Raw genomic sequence first — 19,597 nt, 5'->3', positions numbered from 1 at the left:
TTTTATGGCCGATACTAATAATAATAATAATAAAAAGTTAACAACCGCAATAAATGCGAAAATTGTGATGTTACATTACTAGAGATCTTGTAGTACCACTGCTATAGATTCATCTTCGTAAAATAAAATATCATGAAATAATATCATGGGTATATGTTTTCAACTTTGGTACCTACCGGCGCATATAGAGTTGCTATTCGTAAACTAATATTTGAATATTAACTAGAGCAAAAAAAAACTCGGGCACCTACATGACTGCATCAAACGGAGAACACCTCTTTCACCTAAAAAACCGAAAATTAAAAGAAACGGTAGCCTCGTAGATTTATCAAATATTGTCGGGTTATCCACACTTGACAAAATAACACATATCATAACAATACATATATTTTCAGCATTACACTATGCCTAGCCTGAAGCAGATCCTAATAACTTATATGACTATACGACTCCCAATATTATCTTCTTCCAATATTTATCCTAATGATTCTGACAAAGTATAAATCCCTCGATAACGTACAGCTCGATTACATACATACTGAAGGAGGAAAAACACAAAATCGCTCGCTAGGCCACTTTCGATGGAAAAAAATAAAAGAGAGAGAGCAACGCTACTATGCGATCTCTAATTTGAGAGCAAAATCTGAAGATGAGGAATGTTATGTTTTTACCTTCTCTCAGGTTTTGACCACTTGAAAAGAAGACGAAAGAATCCTGAAGAGCCCATCTGGGTTATCTGTATGTACCTGTTAAAAACTCAAACTTAGTCTCTTACACAGCAATATATATATATATATATATACACATGAATCAAACTTGAGAAATTTATGAATGAATTAGGTACCCAATGGCCGGCATCTTCAAGGACATGCATTTCAACGCCGCCTCCCTCTTCAACAGCTAACTCCTCTGCGGAATGAATTCTCTGAATATCTTCAAGGGCCCACCTGTGCAAGCTTCTTTCTGCTTTCAAGAAGTTCACATGAACGCCTCGAGGCACGTCTTCAACGACTTTCCTAAAAAAGAATGCAAAAAAAGCGGTAACCTTTTGCATTGTACAAGCTTGTCAACGATGAGTCTGGTTCTAAGGTTGTATCGTGATTCGGCTGTTACCATAAGTTTGAGTCCTCATATGATCGATACATTTCTGAAATTCCATTGAGATCAAACACCCATGAGAAGCTTGGTGATGACACGTTTGGAGGATTAGCTGGGCGGAGATTAGTAATAACCCACTGCATGAAACGGATTACAGGTTCATAGAAGAAAGTGCATAAGATGATAACAAGTATGATATCCCCTGAAACTTCGACTGCTCGTGAATAAGCAAGCATCATATTCTTATACGGATATGTAGAAGATTCAGATATCTAAATTCAAGATATTCGTAAGCACATTTAAAATGTACCTGTGCCACATCTTTTGAAAACCCTTTTTGAATAAGAGCATTAAGAATATCCCGCTTTGAAGAGACCTTCATTGCAATTGAGATTAGAAGAATTATACCATATCCATGGAAAACAAGAAAACACAATATCATCCAATACCAACACCACTAATTTTTTTTTTTTAAAATGACGTGCTACAGTTGTGAAGGTTTTAGCAGTTTCTAAGCAATCACCTCTTTTGGCAATGTAGTTAAGAAAGATATTAGCTCTTCTGGATGGTCCTCCCCATCACCACCTGGTCGAACCTTTCCGGGAGTAGCATCTAAAACCCAGACCTAAAAATAATTAATCCACGACCTAGGAAATTAATAAGCAAAAACATAATTTTTCGCCAACAGTATGGAATATAATACACGTAAATTTTTACTTTTTCGTTGCAATTCAATAGCTTTAATGATATTTCATAACATATAAATTAATCAAATATCAATCTTTTTAAACAGATTCAACATAAAATCCCTATCTAAGGGTTTGGAATCAATGATCGACTTGAAGCTCACAGGATATACTATTCACAAAGAATCATGTTCCAGTTGCTAGGCAACATTACTTGAATAATCACAATGTCAGGTTTATAGTGCTTGCAAAATATTAAACATAAAGAGACTTACTTTTACAGGTCTTGCAAGAGGTTTCGCAGCTTGTTCCACCATGCTCAAGACAACTGCAAACAAGTTTAATCACGAACAGTGAGCAGGAAGATGTAAATTGGTACAAAGAATGATATAGAAGAGAAAAAAAAATATCAAAAATACCTTTTCCCCCAAAACTATGACCAACAAGAACACGAGGTGTTATTCTAAGCTGTCCAATCTAGACAATGGAAGAAACCAGTCATTTTGCTCAACACAGATTGACATAAAGAGCATAATATGAAGAAGATAGAAAACACCAAATAAGCACGCACAAGCTTCAAGACATCAAGAGCAGTGGATGCAACATTATGTGGACCCCTCTTCATCATTGAGGCTGAATCACCATGACACCGCAAGTCTACCAGCAGAAACTGTGGAAGGAACCAATAAAACCATATATATAAGTCTCAGTGCAAACAAACAGAAATCAATATGCAAGCTGAAGTAATGATTATGAGATTTATGAACACGAGAGATTCGCATGTAAGTTCTTACAAGATTCGTCATCACAAAGATAAAAATTATGATATTCCAAACGTCAAAAGACACCAATTTTTCTGCCAATCATACAAGTGCTAGAGAGAAAAATAAAATAATATACCTGCCATGTTGGAAACTCTTGCGCCAATCTCCTAGCAAATGTTCCTGCAAAGAGGAAAAACTGAAATATATAGAATTTTCAATCCATATATGAAATCTATAACGGTAAAGTGACTTATTAGGCAAATCTACGACTGAAGTTGAATTCGTCTGTGGCGGTAAAGACACTAAGTGTCACATATGGGAAGAAGCCTACACGTAATAATGATGTATGCTTACAGAGCTAAGAGAATAAAAAAAAAAAACATTTAACAAAATCGATAGGATGAAAGTGACAGCAAATTGCCAAAAGCACGATAATTTACAATAGCATGCACGACGGCTCTTGCCCTAAACATATTCTAAAATTCCAAAAACACAAACATGGGTAATATATGAACAAATCTGAAAATGTTCCTTTGACACTGAAAGACCGAAATGCAACCAAATTTTTTAGTCAATGCTAAAACCTAGTCTCAAAGTTGATAGTACCATACTCAGTTAAAATGAGGGCTAGATAAGCGACACCAATCTGATTACGAGGGGAATCCTAATTTTGTAACAAGTTTCAAGAAGAATGTTGGGCTTACCCCAATTCTTTCGGCAGCCTAAGATTCCATGGAGAAAAACAGCCGTTGGTGGGTCGGGAGCCCGTGAATTCATTCCAGAACTCCATCTAACCTGATGATGCAAAAGCCAAAAACAAACAATTATAAAAAAATTCCTTCTTTAACCTACGTTATCAAAATTAAAACAAAAATTCTACTTCCAATTATAACTATACACTCTGATATAGCATCGCAGTACACAAACATAGTAAACCAACTAGAATTGTACGCAGCGAATAACAAGAGAGAGGACTTACTAGTGGCCCTTGAACAAGATCATAAGCCTGCAATCCCAAAGGAACGCCATTTAAAAAAAGTTGAGCCAAAAACGAACTTTTATTTAACGCCCAAACATCATTTTAATGCCAATTGGTTTTGCTACAGCTTACAAGGATTTCAGAAGGCTTTGGCACATCTTTGGTAAGTGTAAGCCTTTCATCTACCAAAGCCATCCGAACGCCAGACCCTTTATTTGCCTTCCTCAAATTCCTTTGAACTAACCACCCATCCTTCTGAAAAAAAAAAACCTAATTTAAAACTTTTGTTGATCTCGATCGCTCTACTCTATAATTCCACATAGTTTTACAATTCTTGAACTTTCTGGTCTGGCAAAATGTTTAGCCGCACTGTATCCAACTCATTTCGTGATCGAATTGAAAAATACAGGGGCAATTTAGAACAAATTTTTATGGCACAACATCTTAAGAATCTACATTGTAATTCTGAAGATTTCACATCTCTGCAAAATGAACAATGTACAATAATTTACAAAAAAAAAAAAAAAAAAACTGATCCTGAATCAATAAAGCGGAAAACTCACATGCAATGGCCACCAAACCCTAGAATTAGCTCGAACAGGCGACGGAAGATTCGAATGGTCGGAAAATCGGACGGAGGAGCTTCCGCCGGTAGCGAGGCTCGAGATCGCCGCCGGCATTTTTGTTGTTCACGAAGACGACGTCGTTCAGAGACGAATTCAGAAGGATTTGGAAGAAGAGAAGGCTGAAAGACGACAATGATCAGTTGGGATTCGTGAGGCGGAGAGACCAAGAGAAAGGACGCTGAAAAAAAACTGGGCTGTCTCTGTGGTCTTCGTTGTTCGTTCGTTCCCTCTTACACTACATTTTGTATTTATTTTTTTTATTTCTATTTATTCGGCGTCTGCTGACGTGGACGCGCGTATTCTAAAACCCCTTTGCTGTAATGTGCCAACTGTACTTGTCTTGTCTCTGAAACCCCTAATAACCCTCTCTTTCACTACAAGCCCGAGAACCCTTGAAATCTTTATTCATTTGGAGAAGCAAAATTACAGAGATATGCGACGAAGGTTTCTATGATAGATTCTCTTCTCACGCCCCTCAAGAGCTTTACGAGCCGAGGTCAGTTATCGGAAGCCTTCAAGATCTTCTCTCTCGTCCAATCACATGTCTCCGCTTCGGAGATTTCCGTGCAATGCATGTCCTCTCTTCTCGCCTCTTGCGCCGAGCTTCACTCGCTCGAGCCGGGGAAGCAAATCCACGCGCACCTCGTCGTCTCGGGATTCGAGCGAAACCCAGGTTTGGTTCCAAAGCTGGTCACTTTCTACGCAACCTTTAACCTCTTGGTCGAAGCCCGTGTTGTGACCGAGAATTCAAATGTGTTACACACCTTGCCTTGGAACTTGCTCGTTTTCTCGTACGTGAAGAACAGGCTTTTCGGGGAAGCTATAACGACGTACAAACGAATGGTGAGTAAAGGGATTAGACCAGACAACTTTACTTACCCGGCTGTGATCAAGGCGTGCGGCGAAAACCTGGACGTGGACTTTGGTCGAGAGTTACACGTGTCCATCGCCGCCGGGTCTCAGCCCTGGAGCCTGTTCGTGCACAACGCGTTGGTATCAATGTACGTGAGGTTCGGGCTAGTGGAGGTTGCCCGGGACCTGTTCGACAAAATGCCCGAGAGAGACGCGGTGTCTTTAAACACCATGATCTCCGCTTACGCATCCAAGGGTCTGTGGAAGGAAGCGTTCGAGATGTTCGAAAGCGCGTGTACGAAGGACAAGGGTGCGGTGATAAGCATCGTGACGTGGAACACGATCGCCGGAGGGTTCTTGCGCACCGGAGATTTCGGGCGGGCGATTCAGTTGATTCCGAGGATGAGGTCTCGCGGCGTGGAATTGGATTCGGTCGCGCTGATGATCTGTTTGGGGGCTTGTTCGCACGTGGGAGCGATCAAGTTGGGTCACGAGATTCACGGATACGCGATTCAGCGCGGTTTCGACAGGCTCGACAATTTCAAGAACGCGTTGATCACGATGTACTGCAGATGCGAAGACCTCGGTCGCGCCGAATCCATGTTCAGGCTGATCGAGAACAAGACCGTAATCTCGTGGAACTCTCTCCTCTCCGGCTACGCCCACATGGACCGAGCCGAGGAAGCCTCGTCTCTCTTCAGGGAAATGCTCTTCTCCGGGATCGAGCCGAGCTACGTGACGATAGCCAGCCTTTTACCCTTGTGCGCCAGGGTGGCGAATCTCCAGCACGGAAAGGAGTTCCACGGCTACATCTTGAAACGACGAGACTTCGCGGAATATCTCCTTCTATGGAACGCGATCGTGGACATGTACGCTAGGTCGGGGAGGGTGAGAGAGGCCGAGAGAGTGTTCGACTCGTTGGCCGAGAAAGACGAGGTGACCTACACTTCGATGATCGCCGGGCACGGGATTCAAGGCGAGGGCTCGGCCGCGATGAAGCTCTTCGAAGAGATGACCGGCCTCGGGATAAAGCCCGACCACGTGACCATGGTCGCGGTCTTGTCGGCTTGTAGCCACTCGGGCCTCGTGGCCCAAGGGAAAGCCGCGTTCGAGGGAATGACCGAATCGACCCTGACTCCCCGTTTGGAGCACTATTCTTGCATGGTCGACCTCTTCGGCCGGGCCGGCCTGATCAGCGAAGCGAAGAGCGTAATCACGGAAATGCCATTCAGCCCGACTCCCGCGATGTGGGCCGCGCTGATCGGAGCTTGTGGGGTCCACGGTGACGTGGACACGGGAGAGTGGGCCGCGGAGAGGCTTCTCGAGATGAAGCCCAAGCACTCGGGATATTACGTTTTGATCGCCAATATGTACGCCTCGGCGGGCCGTTGGGACAGCCTGGCGAGGGTCAGGACCTTCATGAGGGACTCGGGCGTTAGAAAAGATCCCGGGCGAGCCTGGGTCGACGTCGGGAACGGATTCTCGTCCTTTGTTGTCGGTGATGTGGCGAATCCGATCTCGCGCGAGATCTATCGCTTGTTGGACGGGTTGTCCGAGGTGATGAAAGATTACGAGGGTTATACTTGTAATGCTGCTATAGAAGATGAACTTGAGGACTGAAAAATGAAGAAAAGAAAGACACCATTGAACTTTGATTCAGTGTCTTTTTTTTTTTTTTTTCTTCTTCTCAGTCAGTAAGGTCTCAACTCTCAAGTCAATCATACAATCATACCCCGAACTCAAGCTTAACCGTAGTCTTTCTGTTAACTGTATAAACACAGACTTGGCAACATATTTTTTTATTATTATTATTCAAAATTGACTAAAACGAGTTGTTGAATCAAATGTTCTAAGCACTTAGGTACTTGTGCGAGAAAACTGATTAAAACCGTATTTGGTTCACTTTACTCACATGTTGATCCAAATAACTCGCTGGTTATCAATATTTACTATTTAGATCGCATTTCGAGACGCTCGATGGGACTTCTCACAACAAAGTGCTGTTTCGGCACGAGGCAACCTTTGTGCAAGTAAGCTTGTGAGATGAATTGTATGCATTAACTATGTCATGGAATGGTATGAAATGACATGATATGATTTATATCACATGATTGTAGGTGAGTGGTGGGAGCTTTACGGAAATTGGACCCCGACTTTACAGACGTTGGCCATTCGAATTTTGTCACAAACTTCATCCGCCTCCGCTTGTGAGAGGAATTGGAGTACATTTGCCCTCGTCCACACAAAACAAAGGAACCGTCTAGCGTACAGCAGACTCGAGAAGCTTGTTTTCTGCTCGTACAACATGAAGTTGCAACTTCGTGAAGCAACTCGGATTCACGACAACAACCTCAACCCCCTGGATCCTTTGGATATCATCGAACGAGCTTTCGAACGCTCGGGAAATGACAATGAGGGAGACGACGAAAGGCTCCGCTGGATTGACGAAGTTCACATGGACGACGTCAACCAGAACCCGGATCTGGCAGTAGCTGAAGCGGCTCGAGAGCATGGAGTTGATCCGGAGCGAGTGGTGAACGAGGACGTCCAACCTCAACGCGGATCCGGAGATAGTTCGGATTCAGATGGCGGAGGTTCAAGCCGTAGATCAAGCGGAGTAGGTGGAGGTGCAGGTGACGGTGGATCAGGGGGAGGTGATGGAGGTTCCTATCGGTCTGGGGGTTCCTTTACTGCTGGAGGCACCTCATTTGGTGATGTCGGCGGTGCTCAACTTGGATACGCACCATCGCAAGAAGATTTTAATCGTCTTCATCACCCTGCCTTTTTTTATTCAGGATACGGGCGCGGAGGTCAGGGCGGAGGTATGAATGATGCCATGTCATTTACGTCTAGCAATGACGTTGATGACTTGTCCTACAACTTCGGATCGGTATCAATTGGTCCTCAAGGCACAGAGTCATCTTATGATGACGGATCTTCCAGTTACAACTACCAGGACTCCTATGCATCAAGTTACGCTCCCGAAACGGTGCAACCAGTTCCAGGTTATCCCCTTCACTCCATGTCTGTTGGTTCAACTCAGTATGAGTACGACTATCACTTGAACAGGTCCTTTAGTGCATATGCTCATTATATGACTTGGTATGATTACTGTATGACCGCTGCATACGGTCGCTTTGAGTAGTCATTTGTATCCCTCCTATGTTGAATTTGTTGAACAATAGTATTTGGTGGATTGTGTTGAACTTTATCATTTTGGTTATTAAACTTACTTTTTGTTGTGTTTGTAATTTCGTATTGTGTTGAAACATTCTACACTTTTTATGAATTTTATCCTACGTACTTTGTATGTTTTTTTGTATATTTCTTTTCTGAATTCCCCTCGGTAAATACGGTATTTGACGGTATTGCTCTACGGTAACGGTAACTTCAACGGTACCGGTTCCCTTTTTTTTCCCCGCTTTCTCCGGTATTCCTTTACGGTACGGGGGATTACCAGTAAATTCGAAAGGTCGGAACGGTAACGGTAAGGGTATTTCGATGCTTGATATTTAGATCTTGTCACAAAAGTAGAAATTATCAGATATCGTAGCCGTATAAGTTTGACCAACGAAGTCTACTTGACAACTCTTTTATTTTCCTTGTTTTTTCTTAAGCCAGACAGCTCATCTACGTTGATTTGTCATCATCATATTGATTACTTGTGTTTTCATACGGGAATCCTCTAATAGAGTCTATAGTATCAAACTATCAATATACGAACGATGCTACTAATAGGAACGTTACGTGCACTTTTTATATCCTTACACATAAAATCCAAACTAATAGATGATGAGTTCTTAGCCACTGAAGGTCGTCAAAATAATTGATGGGATTACCTTTTTGGTTTCAAGTATAGCGACATACAATTCATGTACAAGAAATGATTGAAAGTCACTCGTGATAAACATACATACTACATTCATAAATCGGCGGATTATTATCACTTCACTAATTGATAATATTATTGCTTAAAGTTCAAAAGATGCTTTTTTTATGTTAAGATTATCTCCAACCCATAAAACTAGATTGGTGTAACTTTTACGTCAAATTAGTGCAACTATCACATTGAATAGTGTTTTCATCTCCAATTTACAACATCAATTTTTTTTTCATCATACTTTTCAATATTACTTCATATCAATTGCATATTAACTCCTCTATTGATTTGTTATGTCAATAATAATCTTATTAAATAATTTAATATTTTTCTATATCAACAATATCAAATTAATTTATTGTAATATTAAATATTTTGTTAATACTACGAAATTAATATATAGAAAATCACCCTAAAAAAGAAAACATATTTTGGGATAACACTCATAGAATAAAGTTATGAAAATTAAATACTTAAAATAAGGATATGAAAATTTCGGCCAATACTTCAGCAATATCAGAGCACCCAACTCGGATATGTCAGACTACAAAAGAATAGTTTTGTTCAAGTAATTTTTGTTTGGTGTGTATTATGTTTATGTCGTTTCCAAGCCTCAACAATCACGAAGAAAACAAAAGATAAAATTATAGATTCTTGTTTCGATTTATTTATATGGATCTCGGAAGAACGTCGTATAAGAAACGAGAAAACAATTAAATAATTGTATTGAATAAAGAAAACAGGCTATTTATTGATACATCAAACTAGAGTACAATATGATGAGCTCGGCTGATGTCAAAAGCCAATCAGCGAACTCCCATGCTATATAGAATAGGTTCATAAATTAAAAGGAAAAAGTCCAAATCTTTTCGGATCGGAAAGATTTATACTCGGACGAGATGCAAGATCTTCAAAATTCTAACATTTTATTTCATGTGGCTAGATAGCCAATGGACCATATATGTTTTCCGAATTCTCAAATTTAAAAATCATAATCTTTATCAATATAATATATATAGAGAGAGATTTGACCAACATCCTCGATTATTATTATCCACCTCTATGTATTTTTATTATTATTTTAAGTATAGTTAACGACCAATTAAAGTGATCTTTTTTCTCACCATCAATTCTTTTAACGTTGAAATTATAACATATAAATCACTTTAACCTATTTAACCTCAATTCGTAGATCGGATCTCAAGCGTTCGGCATTTGTTCCCTTATTTATCAGGTTAGATGATATTTTCATATGATATTATACTTAAAATCGAAATCATTTGCAAACATTCGAGCGCTACGTGCATTTTTCATATCCATATTCCATACACATGAAATCCAAACTAGGATACTATTGTCAATGATAAGTTCTTAGCCACTAAAGGTCGTCAAAAATAATTGATGGGATCACCTTTTTGGTTTAAAGTAAAGCGACATACAATTCATGTACAAGAAATGATTTTCAATCTTTGGTCTCTATCCTATAGAGCTACACTTGTCATACACTTACAGACTACATTCATAAATCAGCGGATTATTATTACTACACTGTTCGACTCCTTTTTCTTTCTTTTTATTTACGTAATAAGATTTTTGCTTCAAGTTCAAAAAATACTTTTCGGAGTACATAGTGAACTGATTACTAATGGAGTTACAAAAAAGGTTGAAAGGTTGAGCTTCTTTAATGATAACACTAAAATTTTATAAATGGTATAATAGTTACATCTCAACCTGGGCAATGGAAGGTAATGGAAATTCCATTTCCAATAAGCCACCTTCCATTGCTTATTGGAAATGGTATTTCCATTAGGCATTTTGGTGCCTTCCATTGTTTATTGGAAATGGAATTTCCGTTACACTTAATGGAAATACATATTTCCATTAACTTCCAATAAAGAATTAAAAAAATAAAAAATCAAATTTAAAAATAAAACAGCCAATAACGTGAAGCCAAACGTCTATTTTTCAATTAATTTCCTCTTCTGCTACTTGTATACACGCTGACACACAGCCCATCTTCTTTCTCTCTCCTTGCCAACGGTACAACAAGCCTGACATCATTTCCGAACTTCCTATCCCACTTCCGACATGTGGCGGAAATTTTTCTTCCATTTCCAAGGCTCACGGTACACGGCAATACCGTGAGGCACACGCAGGTAAAGGAATTCCTTCCTTCCGTGTGGTTCCGAACCGTGAAGCCAGGATGAGTTAAGTAAATTAATAATGATACATATGTTTTCTGATTCACAAAATGTAGATATCATAATCTTTATTTTGAACTCTAGGATTTTCGTACACTTGTAACTGACCGATCTCTCTCTTCTAAAACATTCTTTCATCAATAGTAATATATGTATACACACATATACATATTTAATAATTATATATATAATTAATTAAAAACAAATTAACTGGACCATATGGTCTTTTTTTTAAGCAGTCCACTTCCATTCATTACATCAAGTTTACTTCTCCTAATTTGTGTGATGGAACTTTGTAGAGCCCAGAGCTAGCTTGATATTATATTTGATGATAAATTATGAACTAACTCATTAATTTGTACATATCAATAATAGAATAAGCAAAATATAATTTGGAAACGGATCTCTAGTCCTTATGCTGTTTCATTAAGAAATATTTTACTAATCGATTTTGTCTCTGCTAATTTGCACCAATATGATAGAGACATTGCAACAAATAAGAACATAGCTAAGATTCTGATTTTTCCTTGATTCAGATTGATGATATGAAAATATAATATAACAAATATGAATTACCAATGAACTGACAGCTGTTTATTGCGACTTTTATTGCTTTTTGAGTCTTCACTGTGTTGATTGCTTCACTGAAATTTGAACTTTTAAAAAGGGAACAGAAAATACAATCATTTTGTTGTTTCCAAGGTAGAACTTGGACTGTTTATGTTGCTGTATGCGTGTGTGTGTGTGTGTGTGTGTGTGTGTGTGTGTATATATATATATTTGTAATTGTGTGTGCGTCGGTGTGAATTAGCTGTGAATTAGCTCTGCGGAACTTTATTTTTTATAACTCAACTATTTGTAGAATGAGGAGTTTCTTTCAACACTATCGTAATGTTGTTGAACAACAAATGTATATCATACTATTGAATAGCAACTAAATAAGAAAAGAAAAAAAAAATCATACCCTAAGGTTAATTATTGCTCTAACACCAATGCTTATAATGAGAACGATGAAAAGTAAATGCTACATTCCAATTCCAGTGTCTAACAACCTTCTTATTCAATCATATCCAACTTGTGTAAGTTTGTCAGTTTTTATCCCACCCACCAAAAACCTTTAAAAATATTCTCATTTCATTATTGTAAATTCTATTGGATAGCTAAGATTAAGAACAACAAAATCTAAAGATATGTCTTTTTTCATCACTTTTCAACGTGTCAAATCGAGACACTTTTTAATACAATTACATTATAAACATAAATTGAATTGGCTGGAATTTTTTTATTTTTTGGCATTTTCTTAATGATAACAGTAGGAAAATAATTGATTTAAACGTTTGATATTACTAAATAGCTAACGTTTGATAAATCTTAAGTAAATAGTTACTTTTTTACGTAAATCTTAAGTAAATAATCAACGTTTGGTATATGAAAGTGTCTTTTTATCTAAAATTTACATTTGAAAGTGGCTAACTTATTAAAAAAAAATCAAACGTTGACTATTTAACAATATTAAACGTTTAAATTGGTTATTTTTTTAATGGACTCTTAATTAATTCCTCCCGGTGATTTTTAACTCATAGTTTCATTGTAGGCTTAACTTATCTAGCGAGGTAGCTACTGGAAGAAGTGAAGAACAATGTCCATATTGCGTCTTCTTTTCCCCATATTTTTCTTAATTATGTTTTTCACTCAGCCATAATTGTTGAATTTTAAGTTATAAGACTACGTGCCTATTTCACATCCATGAGATTGAAATTACAAACAAACAAGCAAAAAACTCGTGAAACTCGGAGCAAAATCATAGCGGTATAGTACACGCAATTTTCATTAATGCTTGATGTTCCTTTAGATCGGTAATCTATTATATAAGTTATGTTGTAGTCGGTGCATATTTGACCTTCTCTTTCATTAATATAAGTTATGTATGTCTGTAATAAGTATCCTACACTAGAGATGGCTATCTTAATCTTATCTTATAATTGTTTCTTTTTATTTATATATAAATTGGTTAGTTTTGACCTTATATTTTAACAATCAATATATGCACGCGTGTTGTTGCGGAATAATTAATATATTCTAATCCGAAAAAAATATATATAAAGATATATGTAGAAATATTTAGGTTTAAAAAAAATGCATTTATGGTTATTTGGTTATTTAAAAAAATTTAACATTTCATATGAATAAATAGCTACTGCGACCCTTAAAAAATGCTAATTAAGTCACCTAAAGATTGGAATTAGTATAAGTCTAACGCACTATTGTTTAATTTAAGCACTGCTCTAAAAAAATTATAATATTTTGAACTGGTTTTGTTCATGGTTTTAACAACAGAATTTAGATTATCTATTAATGAATTCATTTATATTTATTATGTATTGTGGAATCAATGATTGGAGACTGAAGTATTATATTCAAAACTGATAAACAATTGCGCAAGTTGTTACAAGAATCAATCCAGGATGATAAATAAGTATGTGAAAATCATATATGAGGTTAACGCAATTTGATTTAAAGAAAGAGACTACAACTAGTAAACTGGTAGGGAAGTAAAAAAGAAAAACTGAGAAAGTAAATATGAGTATGATGTCGCAATATCTACGGTTAAAATCCATGGGCTCTGAATCTTCTGATTATAAAGAACTTGTGTAGTAGTGGAGAGTCTCTGAATCCACTGGAGACTAGTACTCTATGATTTATCTATTTTTTTTTTGTTTGTTTCGTTAGACCATCTCCAATGGAATTATAAATTGCATTCACTTTTTAGAGAATTTGCTTCAATTAAAATGCAAATTTTAAAGCATTTTTTATATTTGCATCTCTTTACAATAGTGGTGATGCATAAATTTATTTAATATTAATTTTTTAAGAATCATAAAATTGATCCTAATTCAAATTTGTAGTTACAACTTTGTCCCCTAATGTACATATTTTTAATAAAATTGCTTAAATTATTAATTGAATATAAATATTTAAATATATATTCTAAAATACATCAATTCAAATACAGTTCATACATTAAAAAAATTAAAACTACTACAATTAAACCGCACTACTACATAGATAATTGAAATAAAAATAACAAAAACATATAAAAAAAAAAAAAAACCAAAACAACTACAATCAAGCCACAATACTACTACACAATTGAAATAAAAACAAAAAATTAGGGAAAATAGTCAATTTAAACGTTTGACATTGCTAAATAGTCAACCTTTGGTAAATCTTAGATAAATAGTCACTTTCAGACGTAAATATTTGGTAAATAACTAACGTTTGGTATATAAGAGTGACTATTTACCTAATATTTACATATGAAAGTGGCTATTTACCTATAGAATATATCAACCGTTAGCTATTTAGCAATGTCAAACGTTTAAATTTGCTATTTTCCTAATTGACCCAAATAAAAGTAACAAAGACAAAAAAAAAAATGAAAAACTTAAAGACACTCCTTCATAATTTCATGTTACTCAGACTTATATGAAAATCTAGCCAGGAGTGTGGAAAATCAGCTCCAGATACCAATATTGTCAAATAATGCCCGAATGCATTGGTAGAATTAGAAACACCATGTTGTCATAGTTGTTCCTCATCTTTTTCTTAAGGAAAATTCGTGTTTGTTCATCAATAAATGTATTTTCTTATCAATCAATAAATTAGCATGTTTTATGTAATAGATGAATAATTTTTTATTTCATACGTTTTTGTACATATAAAAGACATATATAAATTTGGTGATAAGAAAAAAATAATTATTTTATTCAAATTTGTAAAATATAAAAGTACAAGCGGGTTAAAATTATAATTCTAAGAAAATTAAAGTGAAAAAGAATATATCCAAAATATATTTTTTTAAACAGATGAAAAATAAAAATGAGTGGAGCCGTAAAAAAATTTGCATCTGCATTGAAGATGCTCTTAAAGTTGGGAATCCTTAGGCCAACTCTTACCACACGGTATATCAACAAATATAGTGCAAAATCTTCTCCAATCACATTACAAATACAATACTATATTTTAGTGTGTGTACAGTATCACGCCAAATTTGACGCGTTACTGTATCACACGGTAAAATGAAATAGAATAGTTTTATATAATATTAGTTTTAATTGATTATCAATTTTACTACCAAACCAATTTTATTGTACTGTTTTATTGATTTTAATAATATAATAATAATAAATAGTATTTTTAATGTGAAATTCAGCAGTGTTGTGATTGGAGATGAAAAAAATTTAATGCTAAAAAAAATAAAAAAAATAAAAAAATAAAAAGTAGTTTCTTATGCTACATATCAATCTGAAACTGGCAGTGTTACTTGTGACCCACTCAAGGCCTGTTTTTTGTCGTTGGGTATCTCTCTTGTTTTTATTTTATTTTGTTTATTGGAAAAGAATTAAGTCAGCGACAGCAATCAATGGGTTTCCATAATATTATCACAGTATACCAGCCTTTTAATTTTAGCCTTATTAATATAAAAGATTGGCTGTGAATGCAACTATATTTCTGTGACGCTGTCATTAAGCATGTTCTTACAATTTTAACCTGCACCAGATCATCACAAAAAGATTATTCTATTAGGATTGGAATTTGTCGGAACAACATAATTATAACTTATAAGATCACTATGTTGCATGTGTACGTGTCAAAGAAGGCTCTCGATCTTAGCAATATCTGATTCATATATAAAATAATAATCAAAATGAATATGATTATATGATGAAATGCCAACTAATACTTCGTCCGAATAAGTTATAAGAAATAAACAATACATAAAAGAGCCTTAAGACGTTCTAAATTTGCTTGAGTATCCCAGTGTGTTCCGTTAACCATAAATATATGTGAGAGTTTACTTGACATAACAGATTAAATTGCTTTGCAAATTAATTTTGGTCACGATCTCGCTGTCCTCTGTTTGCTGTCATTCCCTCTCAATTCTGTCTTCTTGAACAGTCTAATTCGGAAAAGAAATTTATTTTCTAGAAGAGTATTACGAGATACCAATATATTAATTGTAGTAGAGAGTTGAGACTTCGTCCACTTTGATCAATTTTTTTAAAAAAATTATCGAGTAAGAAAAAAAATATTCAAGAGGAATAAATATGAAAGTGAAAATTTTTCATGTAAAAATTGTAAATTTATTAGAGGCATGCAAGGATAAAAAAATTCTATAAGAACAAATATAAAAAAAAAACCATATAATTTTGGTCTAAAAATATAAAATATTAGGAATTTTTTTATTCTTTTTAAGATTATTTAAGTATAAAAATTTAACTTTTAAAAGTTCGGGGACATTAATCCACTTTGGGCCTAAGATGACTCCGCCTTTGTTAGTAGCCATGTTGACTGATCAGCTCTTGTAATTATGTTCAAGTAAATTAGAAAGTTGAAATAACGAATCTCATAGGTGTTCTAGATTTTGCTCAAAACCTGGGTGGAATAAAATATTATTCGCAAATTAATGAGTTTATTTCAATAAATATAAAATTTGCTTAAATAGTTGAGGCGCAATAAATATATATATATATATATATATATATATATATATATATATATATATAGTAACACACAAGGATTTAAATATGGTTACCAATCAAATACCGATAAGATAATTTTATCAAGATACCGATAACCGAGAGAGATATCGATAGATTTATAGTTATTTGATAAGAGTATCTTATTATCACTCACAATACTAATAATGTTCAGCCAAAAGTGATTTAAGTGATTATGTCGCATAACTAGCAGGTCGATATGTGACATAATAACTGTTAAACTTCTTAGTCTTACTGATAAATTAAAATCAATGACTCAAGAAAATTAATTATTAAAATAAAAAGAACACACAAATTTATAGTTTTTCATTTTCAATGCGAGTTTTATTGCCGGAAGCTTCACAATATTATCCAAATTGATAGTTATGTTTACAACTCTTATCTGTGCTTTACAAATAACACCGGTGTCAAGACTGCAAATATAATTTTTTTTTAATATAAACAGATATAAGCTTGAAAATACCCCTCACCTAAATACAGTGGCGGATCCAGACTTTGAGGAGATGAGGGGTCAAATATGAATTTAGGCTGAATTTTTTTTTTTAAGCTCGAAAATTGGGGCTTAGAGGGGGCCAGGCCACCTGAAGCTTGCACCTGAGTCCGCCCCTGCCTAAATAATATGCGTGAATTTTGTCGAAGTTCTTATCCGAGCAATCTAAGCTATGAATTAGGCTCCAAAACTCAATAATACCAAACAAATTACTTTCTCTTTCTCTCATCTCTGTCTGTTGTAGCTCCTTCCTTGCTCATCATTCTTCAATTTTCAATTTTGTCTTGTAGAAAGTTTAAACTCGCAAAGTTATAACATATGTTACATATGACACATGCAGGCCAACCCACCCAAAAAAGCATGTGGACGACATGCTAATGCGTAGCAGTCCTACCTCGTTTTCATAGTTGTACGATCGATGCTACAACATTATCATCATTTTATTTTCACACAACGAGAGTAAAAAAAATGTACTTTAGTAAATCACAGTAGTTAATTCCCTCAGTCCAAGGAGAGTGAGAGGATGAAAACTAGCTAGTATATAGTATATACATACGTATGATGTCAATTGTCAAAGTCTTAGTCTTACAATCACTTTCACCCCTAACTCCCATTTGGATGTGTGTGTGTATATATATACTTTTCCCACCCTCTCTTCAAACCACGATAAATTTGTGCAAAATAGCTATTAAAAAAAAAGGAGTAGGGCATAGTGTAGTGGCTATAGCCTATAGTCTTGTGTTTCTCTCTCTCTGGCAGTGAAATTGATTAGTTTATGATTACCTGGAAATAAGTGCCTAATTGCTTCTCTGCCTTTCTCTCTCTCTCTCTCTCTGTCTCTTTGGCCGATTTAGTTTATAGGTCTCTCGCTACACACACTCTTCTACGTACCTCTCTCGATTTCAAATCCATCTCATAGAAAAAGAAAATCGCAATGAAGAGGTTTGATAGTCCAGAGTCTTTGGGCGCTCTCATCTCCATTTGCCCGCCACAAGGTAATTCCCAAGTCCATGTCTTTACCTTTCTGTAGGGTTATATACATGTATGTATGTATATATATATACGTTCCAAGTAGTTAATTTGGAGTACTATATTATATATGACAGATAATATGGAGGAAGAGGACAAGTACTCAGAGGGAAACAAAGGGTACAGCAGAGAATTTCAGGCGATGCTCGAGAGCTTGGACCAAGAAGACTGCGGCGAGGAATTATTCGCCGGCAAAAAAAGGCGGCTGAGCTCAGAGCAAGTGAAGGCTCTGGAGAAGCACTTCGAGGTTGAGAACAAGCTCGAGCCGGAGAGGAAAGCCAAGCTCGCCGACGAGCTTGGACTCCAACCCAGACAAGTCGCCATTTGGTTTCAGAATCGCCGAGCTCGCTGGAAGACAAAGCAGTTGGAGAAGGATTACGGTGTTCTCAAGGCCAATTACAACTCTCTCAAGCTCAGCTACGAAGATCTCCAGCAACAGAACCAATGTCTCATAGACAAGGTATATAAGCATATATATACTATATATAATCATACGTACGTGCAAGCGAGATATGATTTAATCAGCTTTTTTTTTTTTTATGGGTTTCAGGTTAGACTGTTGAAGGAAAAAGTGTGCAGAGGAGAGAGCGAAGAGAGCAGCGAGTCTATGAAAGAAGAATCTCCGGCTTCGGAAAACGACGACGAGAAAGACACCACCGACGACTTTCAGGCGAGTCAACGCTCTTCGCTTGCGGCGGTGAAGCCGCCATCGTCGTCGTCGGGGCTCGAAGACCATCACGGAAGCTTGAAGTTCTCTCTGGCGCTGAACGGGTCTTCTTCATCGTCTTCGTCTTCGTCGAACTCGCTGATGACGAACTGGCCGTTTCAGTCGCCGGAGGCCTCGAGAGCTCCTGATTTTCCGGTGAAGGCGTGTCAAGATCAGCCGCATTTGATGATCAGTCCGTTTGCCGGGTCGGAGGAGCCAAACAACTGCAATAACTTCTTCTCCGTCGATCAAGCTCCGACTCTGTATTGGTACTTCCCTCGTGATCAGCAGTGATGAAAAAGAGAGGTGGACTTGGAGAAAAAAACGTGCCTTTACATATATTTGTCCTTTTGCGATCTCGTGATGATAATGATGCTCTTAGGACACTTAAGTTAAGCTTCGTTTCTCTTTGTTTTGTTATTAATAATATATATATATATATATATATATATATATATATATTTTTTTTTTTTTCGCAATAATGTTATTTCCTATATATATATATGTATATATATATATATTAGTACGTGCACACACACGTGTGATTCTACAAACGGTACAATAGTAGTGTCGATGATCATCAGCGTTTAATAATTATTACTGTTCGTGTGGGGAATAAATATATATAATATACATATATAATGTAAAATAAAACCCATATCGAATTCAGAGACAAAATCATTTGTGACTGCATGGTGGTGCATGCATGACTTGTCGAGCCCCAT

General features: G+C 36.3%; 3 protein-coding genes across 3 annotated transcripts; 2 read left to right on the top strand and 1 right to left on the bottom strand.

Moving 5' to 3' along the window:
- Window positions 1-299: 299 nt before the first annotated feature.
- LOC149391518 (alpha/beta-Hydrolases superfamily protein) lies at window positions 300-4,527 on the bottom strand. The gene is made up of 13 exons (XM_089619212.1): window positions 4,091-4,527; window positions 3,660-3,782; window positions 3,528-3,554; window positions 3,253-3,343; window positions 2,685-2,728; window positions 2,356-2,454; window positions 2,204-2,261; window positions 2,060-2,112; window positions 1,622-1,723; window positions 1,409-1,474; window positions 1,114-1,235; window positions 845-1,016; window positions 300-746 (listed from the first exon to the last, which is right to left on the bottom strand). The coding sequence occupies exons 1-13, from the start codon at window positions 4,205-4,207 to the stop codon at window positions 678-680; spliced, it is 1,143 nt and encodes a 380-aa protein (XP_089475338.1). The 5' UTR covers window positions 4,208-4,527; the 3' UTR covers window positions 300-677.
- Window positions 4,469-6,948, top strand: LOC149391517 (Tetratricopeptide repeat (TPR)-like superfamily protein). The gene has a single exon (XM_089619211.1). It carries the CDS (start codon window positions 4,604-4,606, stop codon window positions 6,623-6,625), a length of 2,022 nt encoding a protein of 673 aa, XP_089475337.1. The 5' UTR covers window positions 4,469-4,603; the 3' UTR covers window positions 6,626-6,948.
- A 10,849-nt stretch (window positions 6,949-17,797) lies between these two features.
- Window positions 17,798-19,333, top strand: LOC149391516 (uncharacterized). The gene is made up of 3 exons (XM_089620812.1): window positions 17,798-18,132; window positions 18,244-18,626; window positions 18,717-19,333. Exons 1-3 carry the CDS (start codon window positions 18,072-18,074, stop codon window positions 19,164-19,166), a joined length of 894 nt encoding a protein of 297 aa, XP_089476938.1. The 5' UTR covers window positions 17,798-18,071; the 3' UTR covers window positions 19,167-19,333.
- The last annotated feature ends 264 nt before the right edge of the window (window positions 19,334-19,597 follow it).

Source organism: Urtica dioica, chromosome 7 (assembly GCF_054948205.1).
Source record: "Urtica dioica subsp. dioica isolate 48M chromosome 7, U.dioica_male_clone48M_v1_H2, whole genome shotgun sequence".
Lineage (NCBI taxonomy): Eukaryota > Viridiplantae > Streptophyta > Magnoliopsida > Rosales > Urticaceae > Urtica > Urtica dioica.
The sequence above is the reverse complement of the archived record's forward strand: the minus strand, read 5'-3'. Positions and strand labels throughout refer to the sequence as shown.

Bases quoted from the DNA above. Each gene is read 5' to 3' on its own strand.
- LOC149391518 (XM_089619212.1), bottom strand. From the start codon at position 4,207: ATGCCGGCGGCGATCTCGAGCCTCGCTACCGGCGGAAGCTCCTCCGTC. The intron at 3,344-3,527 runs GTAAGTCCTCTC...TTGCATCATCAG, and splicing joins ATCTTGTTCAAGGGCCACTA to GTTAGATGGAGTTCTGGAAT. The intron at 2,455-2,684 runs GTATATTATTTT...TTCCTTCCACAG, and splicing joins AAGAGTTTCCAACATGGCAG to TTTCTGCTGGTAGACTTGCG.
- LOC149391517 (XM_089619211.1), top strand. From the start codon at position 4,604: ATGATAGATTCTCTTCTCACGCCCCTCAAGAGCTTTACGAGCCGAGGT.
- LOC149391516 (XM_089620812.1), top strand. From the start codon at position 18,072: ATGAAGAGGTTTGATAGTCCAGAGTCTTTGGGCGCTCTCATCTCCATT. The intron at 18,133-18,243 runs GTAATTCCCAAG...TATATATGACAG, and splicing joins CTCCATTTGCCCGCCACAAG to ATAATATGGAGGAAGAGGAC. The intron at 18,627-18,716 runs GTATATAAGCAT...TATGGGTTTCAG, and splicing joins ACCAATGTCTCATAGACAAG to GTTAGACTGTTGAAGGAAAA.